Source organism: Acanthochromis polyacanthus, chromosome 1 (assembly GCF_021347895.1).
Source record: "Acanthochromis polyacanthus isolate Apoly-LR-REF ecotype Palm Island chromosome 1, KAUST_Apoly_ChrSc, whole genome shotgun sequence".
Taxonomy (NCBI): Eukaryota; Metazoa; Chordata; class Actinopteri; family Pomacentridae; genus Acanthochromis; species Acanthochromis polyacanthus.
This window is the reverse complement of record NC_067113.1, coordinates 55,168,610-55,180,813: the sequence shown is the minus strand read 5'-3', so window position 1 is coordinate 55,180,813 and position 12,204 is coordinate 55,168,610. Positions and strand designations below refer to the sequence as shown.

The following is a 12,204-nucleotide window of genomic DNA, read 5'->3' as shown; positions in this document are numbered from 1 at the left end:
GTCCTGGGACAATTCTCTCCTTCGCTTTCTGTTGTCCATGTTCAGTGTGGTACACACCTTTTCACCAAACAGCAGGGTGACTACTTGTCTCCCTTTAAATAGGCAGACTGACTGATTATGAGTTTGGAAACACCTGTGATGTCAATTAAATGACACACCTGAGTTAATCATGTCACTCTGGTCAAATAGTTTTCTATCTTTTATAGAGGTACCATCATTTTTGTCCAGGCCTGTTTCATTAGTTTGTTTTTTTTAAATAATTATGTTAATCAACAATTCAAAAGTAATGGCTGTTTTTGATTATTTAATTTTCAATAAATTTTTATTTATTGTTACTTTTGTGAGTTTCAAGTGATTTCAGTGAGAATTGTGGGTTTTTCCTTCTTTAACTGAGGGGTACCAACAATTTTGTCCACGTGTGTATGTGCAGTTTCAGTTTCAGCATTATGTGCAATATTTCAATTTCCTATTCAATTTTGCGTAATTCCATGCAATATTACTTGATTACTTCAATATCATTGCAAGTATTGCTTCATATTTTTGTATGTTAGTTTTAGCTAAATAATCTGCTATGCTGTTATTATTGTAGTTGTTTTTGAGCAGTATCTGGCACAAGAATTTAATTTTTAATAGTTCTAGCTTCGCTTCGCTTTTCTGTTTCTCTGCACCCGTCTTTCCAGGCTTTCCCTGTTGCTTTGCGTAAGCTCGGTCCTACAACCAGCCGTGGAGTCTCCCTGCCGTGGAACAGTGTCCGGGACGCTCTGGATCACATGGCTCAGGCTGCCTGCGGTCACGTTGACCGAGAACATTTTCTGGTTTTGTGCGAGTCTCTTCAGGTAAGACCAGACACTTTAACTATCTAGTCCTTGTTCAAAAGCCACATTCAGATTGTTAGAACTGAATATCTGATGCCGGCGTTTCCCCGTGTACAGGTCAGTGTTATGGAGGTTTTAGCTGTCATGGAGGCAAAGGGTGAAGATGCAGATTTGGCCACTGAGCAGCTGGAGAGGCTGCTGTTCATCCTCCACACACTGGTGTCGCACAAAGACGGAGCCAAGATCAGCAAACCTGAAGCCGTCTGCCAGGTCAGAGGTTAACACCCAATTTGTTAGATTTTGTCACGTTTGAAAGCCTGAAGGTAAAAACTGTGTGTTTTCTTGCCTGCAGACGGTGTTGAAGTTGATTCAGAGCTCGTCTTTGTCGACTCCCTGCTGCCGACTTCTCCTGCAAATCACCTCGTCTCTGCTGCTCGGGGAGAACATCAGCCTGCCCAAAGCTCTCATCCAGGAGACCGTGCAGAAGGTGTGTTTAAGCAAACAGAGGAAATGAAATGAAGCAGCTGCCTGAAGCTTGTCTACAGACTATTTATTTTCTCTTCTTCACCAGGTGTTTAGCAGCACAGTCGAACCAGATCTGAAACTGGAGTTCACCAAGGAGATGTTCACCATGAAGCAGTTTGAACAGGTGGGTTCACTCTAGAGATCTTTCTGCTGTTTTCATTTGGTTCTGTGTTTCCCTGACTAACCTCCACTCTCCTCCAGCTCTTCCTGCCCAGCCTGCTGCGCTTCACCGCCGGTTTATTCGCCCGTGGAGACTCCCTGAGTCGCCACAGCAGTCTGGAAGTTCTGGTCAGTCTGATCCTCGCCAAAGCTCCGCCTCCCACAGACGGCTCCATGGCCTTTGAAACCTACCCGCTGCTCTTCACCGGACAGACCACAGGGTGAGACGCTACAGGACACTCTAATCAGTAAAATTCTCTGTAATTTATTTATTTTTTATTGTTTAAAGCTCTAAACCCCAAAGATTGCCGGTGGGTTTGAAAAGCATGTTATCTTTAAGAAATCTCCCAAATTACATCATTTATCAGAGCCAGAAACTACCAAATCACAAAGAATCTGAATCAGAATGTCTTTATTGTCCATGTATAAGGCAATGAAATTAAAAATGCAGTCCTTGAAGTGCATAAATTAAAAAAAATAAACTTAAAAACACATGACATGTAACACCATCAGTATGAAAACATTCATAAAAACATTCCACTAAAGCCAATTAAACACTAGAATTATTTATTGTGTCCTGAGTTTAGTGCATAAATGCATTTAGACAGATATGTGTGAGAACTAAATCTAACCCTAATATTAAAATATTTCACCAAAATCACTTTATGCTGCATATATTTTTGGCGAATTTTAAAAATCGCAGAAAATAGACCATTTGCAGTAACTGGATTCAACAAAAAAATGAAAAGAATTCTCTGGACTTTACTGCAACCATTAATCCCTTAATGACAGGACAAAAACTTGGAACTTTTTAATTGAACTGCAGGCCGTATTTACACAGAACAGACAGAAGAGAAGCATAAAAATGATTTAACATGTAAGTAGTAAAACATTTATGACATTCAGAGTCACCACTTTTCTAAACATCAGAAACATAAAACATGTTTGAGAAATAAAATAAATGCAGCATGGCTCAAAAACGGTGCAAAGAAGAGCAAATTTCTCAGCAAGTTGTTGGAAGATACATCATTCGTTCCAGAGTCGATGGGCAAAGTCTTGTTGAAAAGTTTAGAGTGATTGTTTAAATGTAAGTTGTAAAGTATCTATTTTTATTTATTTGGTGTGTAAAGCTGCCATTTTTTCCAACATTAGTTACATCTGTGGGCGCTTTGGAAACATGGCTGCCATTTTTTCCATGATTAATGTCATTATAACTGTGTCATGCTGTACAAAGGACATTTCCTAGTTCTCTACTTGTAGTCATGGTTGTGTGGTTTGTTTCTACAGAGGTGTTAGACTTCATATTATATATTGCCTTTAAAAATGAGCCAACATGTGACTGGAGCAAAGATAAAAACACCAAGAAACTGTTGGGGTTCAGTGGGCTAAATGTTAAGCAGCTGTTTTTCCATGAGGTAAATGTTTTTTCTTCTTTTGCAGAGTGTTCAGCAGTAAGGAGGGGAACACATCAGAACAACCTGCAGTTCCAGAGCTGGTTCTGTCACTGATCAAACTTCCTGAGGAGCAGAACGTGTCCATCACTGACCTGTCGCTGCCGTGGTCTGCTCTAGTGCTGCTGCCACACCTCAGGTATTAACAAGTAAAAGATGTACACCATTAAAGTAAGAGTTACTAGTAAAATATGTCTTTCAGTCAGGACGACAGAAGAGAATAAAGCTTATTATTCTACATGGTAGTGAAGGAATGTTAAAGGTTTATAAATAGGTCACTTAGGAAAAATAGAGTTATATTTATTCTCAATAATGTGACAGTTATAACCTGTTATCCTTCTGTTTTAAGACCTCTGCCTCCAGCCAGTGTTGTTCCTGCTGTGACCGCTTTCCTAAACCACCTCCTGTGTGAGATCGAGACAGAGAAGCTGGGGAAAGGTTTGATATGTCCTGGCTTGTTACGATGTTTTAATGTCCACCATGTATGAAAATCTATAGAAAACACAAGTAGCAACATGTTGGATTGATCGCAGTTCAGTAAGACTCAATAAAATAATTGATTAATTTGTCAAAGGACAGTCTGGAGGATAGAAAATAGCAAAAAATAGTTTGTGAATGTAATCCATTATCAAACCAGTCACAGATTTTTTTATTACTTTGTCTCAAAATGGGCCAAAATGGGAGGTGACTGTGCACATATAATAAAAACCCTTAGTCTTGGTTCTTTTTTCAACAGAAATCTATGAATTTCTCCGTTATTTTCAGTAATAATGGACTTTATTTCTATAGCACCTTTAAAAACTAATGCATTAAAATAAAACTGTAGAAAGTAACAAACAGTAAAATGAGACAATAAAACCACAGTTTGCCTCGTCAGTCTACACCACTTGTTGGTCCCAATGTTTGTGTAAAAATAAAGGGATTTCTAGAACCCTAATTTAATTTAGCTGCTGAAACTACAGCACGTGTTCATCTTGTCTGCTTTTACTGTCTGATCACATGTAATATGGAAGTAAGAGAGAATTTGAAAGACTCTCATCTCTTCCAGTTCAGTCCCTTTAAATCAGTTCATGTTTTCAGTGTGAGAGTTGAATAAAGGTTTTAAACTGTTAATGGAAGTTTTCTTTATGTGAGACTGAAGCTTGTTTCTCTCCTTCCAGCTGCTCTGTTTGTAGCCAGACAGGCTCTGAGCTGCCTCCTTTCTCTGGACAGCTCTGCTGAGCTGCTGTCTCTGGTCACTGTGGAAAAGATCAACTCAATCCTACAGTAAGCAGCAACCCCGGTGTGTAAATGGTTTCTGCATTGGTTTTAAATCTTCTATTAAATGTTTTCTTCATTGTCCTTGTAGAAAGTTTCCCACAGATCTGTCGGCTTTGCTGCTGGGAGATTTATATTACACCCGGCTGTCGCTCAGCGGCGTTTCAGAGCATCTTTCCCACAATGCTTTGCTGGAGCTCTACCAGATGCTGCACGCCAACCTCTCCTCCAACATTTCCAAGGTTTGTCTTCGATCACACAAAGAGACAATTTTAAAAGGTCATCAAATATGAAAATATTATTTTTTATTAACCATCTGAAACCCAAAACCTGCAGGCAAATTTGAAATGCAAATATCTCCAAGAAATGATCGAAATCACTCCATTTGTCAGAGCCGGGAACTGTGAAAAGAAAGAATTGTAGGATTTTAAACTTTCCAACTCCACACAGGCTGAAAGTTGTAATATTTCATTGCTTTATTCTACATGACTCATTAAAAAATTGCCACAAAGTATTTGTATTAACTAGATTCTGCAAAAAACAGAACATTCTTTACTCCTGATTGCAACCATGAAACCATTAGACTCAGCTGTGAGCAACAGTCTTATGATAACAACTCTGAGACTTATCTGATAAACTGCACGCAGTGTTTACACAGAGTAGATACAGTGGGTACAATAGGTATTTGAACACCCTGCGATTTTGCAAGTTCTCCCACTTGAAAATCATGGAGGGGTCTGAAATTTTCTTCGTAGGTGCATGTCCACTGTGAGAGACAGAATCTAAAAAAAATATCCAGAAATCACAGTGTATGATTTTTTTAACAATTTATTTGTATGATACTGCTGCAAATAAGTATTTGAACACCTGAGAAAATCAATGTTAATATTTGGTACAGTAGCCTTTGTTTGCAATCACAGAGGTCAAACTTTTTCGGTAATCTTTCACCAGGTTGGCACACACTGCAGCAGGGATTTTGCCCCACTCCTCCACACAGATCTTCTCTAGATCAGTCAGGTTGCTGGGCTGTCGCTGAGAAACACGGAGTTTGAGCTCCCGCCAAAGATTTTCTATTGGGTTTAGGTCTGGAGACTGGCTAGGCCACTCCAGAACCTTGATATGCTTCTTATGAAGCCACTCCTTGGTTATCCTGGCTGTGTGCTTCGGGTCGTTGTCATGTTGGAAGACCCAGCCACAACCCATCTTCAATTCTCTAATTGAGGGAAGGAGGTTGTTCCCCAAAATCTGGCAATACATGGCCCCAGTCATCCTCTCCTTAATACAGTGCAGTCGTCCAGTCCCATGTGCAGAAAAACACCCCCAAAGCATGATGTTACCACCCCCATGCTTCACAGTAGGGATGGTGTTCTTGGGATGGTACTCATCATTCTTCCTCCAAACATGACGAGTGGAATTAAAAGAGCTGGGACCACCGTTTCCAAGGTTACTGTTGGTAATACACTAAGACGTAATGGTTTAAAATCAGGCATGGAACGGAATGTTCCCCTGCTTAAACCAGCACATGTCCAGGCCAGTCTTAAGTTTGCCAATGACCATTTGAATGATCCAGAGAAGTTATGGGAGAAAGTCATCTGGTCAGATGAGACCAAAATGAAACTTTTTGGTCTTAATTCCACTCGTCATGTTCGGAGGAGGAAGAATGATGAGTACCATCCCAAGAACACCATCCCTACTGTGAAGCATGGGGGTGGTAGCCTCATGCTTTGGGGGTGTTTTTCTGCACATAGGACTGGACGACTGCACTGTATTAAGGAGAGGATGACTGGGGCCATGTATTGCCAGATTTTGGGGAACAACCTCCTTCCCTCAATTAGAGAATTGAAGATGGGTTGTGGCTGGGTCTTCCAACATGACAATGACCCGAAGCACACAGCCAGGATAACCAAGGAGTGGCTTCATAAGAAGCATATCAAGGTTCTGGAGTGGCCTAGCCAGTCTCCAGACCTAAACCCAATAGAAAATCTTTGGAGGGAGCTCAAACTCCGTGTTTCTCAGCGACAGCCCAGCAACCTGACTGATCTAGAGAAGATCTGTGTGGAGGAGTGGGGCAAAATCCCTGCTGCAGTGTGTGCCAACCTGGTGAAAGATTACAGGAAAAGTTTGACCTCTGTGATTGCAAACAAAGGCTACTGTACCAAATATTAACATTGATTTTCTCAGGTGTTCAAATACTTATTTGCAGCAGTATCATACAAATAAATTGTTAAAAAGTCATACACTGTGATTTCTGGATATTTTTTTTAGATTCTGTCTCTCACAGTGGACATGCACCTACGAAGAAAATTTCAGACCCCTCCATGATTTTCAAGTGGGAGAACTTGCAAAATCATAGGGTGTTCAAATACTTATTGTACCCACTGTAGGAGACGAGAAGAGAAGTAAAAAATATACGCAGTAAAATATCTACAGTATAAAGTCACCAGTGGTTCCTAGTATTTCTAACATCTGTGGGCACAATGTTGTACATATTGATTTCCAGGTGTTTTTGAATTCATACAATAATCAAATACAGTCAACGTTTCTTTTACTTTTCATGATTTATGACGTTGTAACTTTGTCAAATTGCACAGAAAGTATTTGTGAGTTCTCTCTACTTTTAGTTGTGGTTGTGCTGTTTCCATAGAGGACTTTATAATGCTGTGAAAAATGGTCCCACAGTGAATAAAAATGTGACAGGATCAAAAACACTACCAGAAAATATTAGGATTTCAGAGGGTTAAGCTTACATGCTACTTCACCCCCTATAACTTGCGTTTAGGTGGTGCTGAAGAACAGCATAGACATGTTTGCAAAGAAATGTTTTGAATTTTGATCATGAATTTAATGTGTTGATTATTTTTCCACTCAGATCCGCCTGCTGACTTTGAGGATCTTCTCTCAATTTGAGGCTGAACTTCCTCCACCGACTGAGGTGCGAGCGTCAGTCCACCTGCAGATTCTCTCCAATTCAATGTTAGAGTTTTAAAACAAATTGGTGCATTTATTCATGTGAGTGTCTGCTGCTTCCTCCAGGGTGAGGAGAACATCGAGGTGCAGCCAGTGTTTGCAGTTTGCCTGCAGGCCGAGCTGGTTCCAGCTTCGGTTCAGGACTACAGAGACAAAATGCTTCACCTTCGTAAGCTGAGACACGATTTAGTGCCGCGAAGTCTTCCACAAGGACCACCGGGAGCCTTCCAGCAGGTAAAAAGACTATTTGTATTCCGCTAATGTGGAAAATCACCTTGATCATTTATTCTGGTGATATGATTTCTAGTTATATTTTCTAATTTTCTTGGAAGATCAAACAAAAACAAGCTTAAATGTCTGCACTTGGCTCCGTAGATGAAGGATTCGGCATTCAGTTCTAACTGTTTGCCTTTAGAGGAATCTCACAGATTGTTTTGGCTGTATTTTCTGTGTTGCTGCTTTGTCATAAGACAATATGATGGCACATCTTGTTTTCCTTCAGGTGCCCCTCCGTTACCTCATAGCGATGCTGTTTGTCAACTTCAGGCCGCTGTGGGACGCAGTCATCGAACTTCTCGTGTGAGTGTAAAGAAATCTCTCCATGTTGATTTAACACTGATTAAAGATGGAGAAGGCAGCATTTTGGGGTATCACAAAAAATCCGTAATAGGTTTCGACCATGATGGGAAATTTCAAAGCTATTTGGAAACAGAAAAAATGTGAAGAAGGACGAATATTTTGTCTTTAGATAACTTTTATGTCGCTGATGAGTTGTTCAAAGACTGTCAGAGGATTAATAAATACTACAATTATTCAACATAATAAAATATTCACATAATGTATTTTGCATAAACAAGTTTCTTCCTTTCTTTCTAACAGGACTCAGGCCAGAGGGATGGACAACAAGGACTTCTGGAGAGTTTACCATGAACAGCTGGAGATGGTGGCAGGGCTGGCTGGTAAGACGGCTTGGTTGGAGGATTCTGGTGCAACATGTCGTTATTTACACAGGTTTAACGCTTCTGTCAAAACATCAGCACAGTGTACTGTTTGTGTTTGTACTCAGCAGTGAAAGCATTACATTGCTAAATAGAACTCTGCAGAAGAAATGTTGAAAGCAAATTTTTCTTTCTGTGTGTCATAGAAAAGGAATTGCAAGAGGACGATGAGGACGATGCTGATGATGAAGAGTCGAGTGAGCCGGGCTGTGATGTCATTGAAAGTGGAGACATCGGGGTTCTGTTCCTAGAGCAGCTCAAGTCGACCTCTGACCCCAACGAGAGGACGGACTTCTCAAACTTCCGCAGCCTGTTGTGGCGAGCCATGGCCCAGTTCCCCGACCGGGTGGAGCCTCGCAGCCGCGAACTGAGTCCACTGCTGCTCAGGTTCATCAGGTCGGTGTCTACGGTGGAGATTTTAGATTTTAAAAAAGGGGTGCGATTGAGCTTTTTCTAAAAGTTTGTCAGAGGAAGATGTGCAAGAATCAGATCTTGATTGTCCTTGATCTGCTAGTCTGTGATGTGCCATTTGATCTGCAAACGCAACAAAATTTAAGCTTAAAATTCTGGTATTTAGTCAGACTCACTAAATTATACATGTCTGATTTAAAATTTTGCCAGAAGTAAACCATTTCCACTAAGTAGATTATTTAAAAAATATATATAATTCTGCATTCTTTGACACAATTGACCCTGACTAAAAGTATTTTTCCTTCCTGGGAAAAAGCATGCAGTCTTGCCTCTCATATTTCTGCTTGCTGTTTCTTTGAAATCAGTGTCGTCTGTCAGCAAAGAAAGAACTAATCCACGCAAAATCTTCTAAACTACAAAAATATCTTTGTACTTGATGAGATTTCCCCAACAAGCAGGATATATGTTTTCAAAATATGGCAATAATTAAAGCTGAAAGGCTTCTTGTCTGAAGTTTCGTGTGTCTTTGATGCCTCGCTTGACAGAAACTTTCTAAGAAACCTAAAGTTTAGCAAACTGAATTTTACCTTTTTTACAGCCTCCTTCATGTTAGCTTTGAAGCAGAGGTTGGAAGATTAAATGTTCTCCTATATATTTGTAATCTTTCAGAACTTGCTGTCTCAGTTGATAGTCGCATCTCGTAGCTTGTTTGCAAACTCTTCTGCAGTTTTGCCATGAATATAAACAACAGTATCATCAGCGTACATGGAGATCTCACACTGTCTGTACACAGACATCGTTGACAGTTTTCTTGTTGGCAGGAATGAGTTTTATCCCGCCGACCTGTTGGTGGCGCCGACTCAGGACCTGAGGAAGAAGAGCGATGCTGCTCCAGAGGAGTCGGGAATGAATGTGGAGGGTGAAGAGGAGGAAGAGGAGCAGGAGGCCGAGGAAGGAGGAAGGCAGCAGAGGAAGACGCTTCCGAGGAGAGCTGCTGCCAAGTAAGAATTCAAGTTCAATACTCAGGAATTAACTTGTGTTTGGGAGGATTCTTTATAACCTGCAGTGTTTTTCTGCCTGATACTAAATTTCTGATGTAACTGTGATGTTATTTCTTTATATTTTGCTATGTTGCTGCTATCAGTAATGTGTCTTCAAAGAGCCACAAGTGTCGTTTTTGCCATTTCCCCTCTGATGAAGACCTTGTAGGTTAAAACTAGTTGACGATTTTACTCATGTGCCTGAATAAATAAAAAATAGATTCAGAATAATGTGCCAGCGTGTTTCTTTGTTATCTGTTGCTGGTGTTTATAGTGCAGTAAACAGAAGAATGCATTCCACCTGCTTGTATTAAGCTTTGTTTGAATTTGTCTTTTCCCTCCCAGACAGCTTATTGCCCATCTGAAGGTGTTTGCCAAATTCACCAACCCTCGAGCTCTGTATCTAGAGAGCAGCCTCAGTGAGCTCTATAACCAGGTAATCAAACTGCAAACACACACAGGAGCTGCTTGAAACTGCAATGTCATTGTCTTTTTTTCCCCCTCTAATCATAGTAATGCAGTCCCTGATTTTTTGCTACATGACTCTTGGTCACAGCTGAGTCACAAACGACTTAATGACACAAACGACACCAAGGAGGGCAGAATTTTTGTTTTTTTACAGAATCTGTAAACTGATGATTGTTTCCTTTTTTTAAATTTTCTGGTTCTGATAAATAGTGTTATTTTCTTATTAAAGAGCTGACAGAAGTTATAATACCAGAAAACATACTGAGGAAAAATGTGCCTCTACACTCTGTAGATATGTTGTGTTTGCATTTTTTGTGACAATCTGTGTAAACACTCGGCCAAAAAGTCCCTAAATTTTTGTCACATGGCTGTTGATTGCATCTGAATCACTAATGGCTTCACTGTTGCGCTGAAAAGTGCAGAATTTTTCATTTTTTGCAGAATTTTGACAGTGCAAATGGTTATTTTTTGTGTGGATTTCTAAATGAGACACGTAGAATAAAGTGATTTTAATTAAACATCTTGATTTTAAACTTGTCTGAACAATATATCACAGATGATTCGTTCAAAGATCTTCAGAAAGTCAAAAGTTGGACCATTTTTACTGTTTCTTACTCTGATAAATGATATAGTTTTCAGCTGTTCAAACTGGCCCAAAGGTTTTGTGGTTTGGAGGGATAATGTGGAATGTTTCTCTGGCTTCAAATCAACATGATACATTTTTCTTTTGCTCTTTCTTTGTGTTTTTTTTCCAGTTGCTCTGCCATCAGGACCAGCAGATTCAGCGAGTGTCGCTGGATTGTGTTCTCACATACAAAGACGCCAACATTCTACCGTACAAGTAAGAAAACTACATGAGTCACCTTAAATTGCTGACAGGAACAAAACACAAACATGGTATTTCTTTGTCAGCAGCAGTCTGCAGCTCCTCTATCCTCTTCTTAGGGTTCATTGTGAGCTTGTTTGGTCATTTATTCATCATCAAACCTCTACAGTTACAGATGGAGGAATGCAAACTGCTGACATTATGTCCACTGCTATCTGTTATCAAGTTATCCTTTTACCTCGCATTCATCCATCCTGCAGACGGATGTGTCGTTCCGAAGGAAGTTTTCTGTTACAGATGGTTGTATGTGAGGAGCTTTGTTCAGAATCAGGCTGGAACGCTGACCTACTTTCAGGACAGTGACAGAAATCAGTGTACAGACTGATGTTTTTCTGCTTTTTTGTGTGCTCATGTAAATCTGTCGTTTAATGGTAATTTTATGGGGAAAATTAGCTTATAGGGCTAACTTTGGCTCATTTACAGTCATCTTTCTGTTGATCAGTGAGCACTATTCTTGTCAAATCAATAAAATGAAATGAGTTTTTCGGTCCTCTGACATGGACATTTACACTCTGTTGATGCTTTTATAGCTACATTATGAGTTAATCCTGCTGTCATGTTTTTTAATGATACATTAAACCACTACAATCCTCTGTAATCCTGCTCTGTGTTTTTATTCAGGGAGAATCTTGAGAGGCTCCTTGAGGACAAACACTTCAAAGAGGAAATTGTCCATTTCAACATTTCTGAGGAAACGGGAGTAGTTGATGCTTCCCACAGAGGCCGACTCATCCCACTGCTCATGAGGTACATTACATGTTTGTGTTGGAAAATGGTCTTTTTGGGATTTTCTCAACTCCATGTAGAGAAATAGGTTGCGTTTCTTGCATATATAAACCTTGAGCCAAGAGTTGATGAGCTAAACCAATTTAATAACTGGAAACAGCAAAACAACCAGCTTGCTTTAGTGCTTCTGTTTCTTTCTTTATACTAAACTAACTCTTTACTTGATGTCTGTATTTGCATTTAAATCTCAGCAATAAAACAAACAAATATGTTTCTGAAACAAGCGCAAACTTTTCCCTTTACCTTCTGAACTTCAAAACTGGCCAGCAGGTTTGGCAGGCATGTTATCTTTAAAAACCTCACAAAAAATTGAACACTTATCAGAACTAGTAACCATAAAAACAAAGAGAATTTTTATATTTCGACTTTTCCAATGATTGTTTAAAGTTTGTCTTTCTGTCAGGAATCTTAACCAAATCTAAGCGTAATGTTTCAAAACTT

The 12,204-nt window shown here is 39.8% G+C and overlaps 1 protein-coding gene across 1 annotated transcript in view; it reads left to right on the top strand.

Moving 5' to 3' along the window:
- The window catches only part of utp20 (UTP20 small subunit processome component), a 44,671-nt gene that overhangs the window by 6,733 nt on the left and 25,734 nt on the right, over window positions 1-12,204 (top strand). The window contains exons 8-25 of the mRNA XM_022217823.2: window positions 681-836; window positions 933-1,085; window positions 1,168-1,302; window positions 1,387-1,464; window positions 1,542-1,720; window positions 2,940-3,089; window positions 3,300-3,388; window positions 4,111-4,216; window positions 4,299-4,449; window positions 7,077-7,139; window positions 7,241-7,408; window positions 7,677-7,753; window positions 8,054-8,133; window positions 8,319-8,568; window positions 9,405-9,584; window positions 9,969-10,059; window positions 10,847-10,932; window positions 11,599-11,724. Coding sequence (XP_022073515.2) covers window positions 681-836; window positions 933-1,085; window positions 1,168-1,302; window positions 1,387-1,464; window positions 1,542-1,720; window positions 2,940-3,089; window positions 3,300-3,388; window positions 4,111-4,216; window positions 4,299-4,449; window positions 7,077-7,139; window positions 7,241-7,408; window positions 7,677-7,753; window positions 8,054-8,133; window positions 8,319-8,568; window positions 9,405-9,584; window positions 9,969-10,059; window positions 10,847-10,932; window positions 11,599-11,724 — 2,318 coding nt within the window. The remainder of the gene's footprint in view (window positions 1-680; window positions 837-932; window positions 1,086-1,167; window positions 1,303-1,386; window positions 1,465-1,541; window positions 1,721-2,939; window positions 3,090-3,299; window positions 3,389-4,110; window positions 4,217-4,298; window positions 4,450-7,076; window positions 7,140-7,240; window positions 7,409-7,676; window positions 7,754-8,053; window positions 8,134-8,318; window positions 8,569-9,404; window positions 9,585-9,968; window positions 10,060-10,846; window positions 10,933-11,598; window positions 11,725-12,204) is intronic.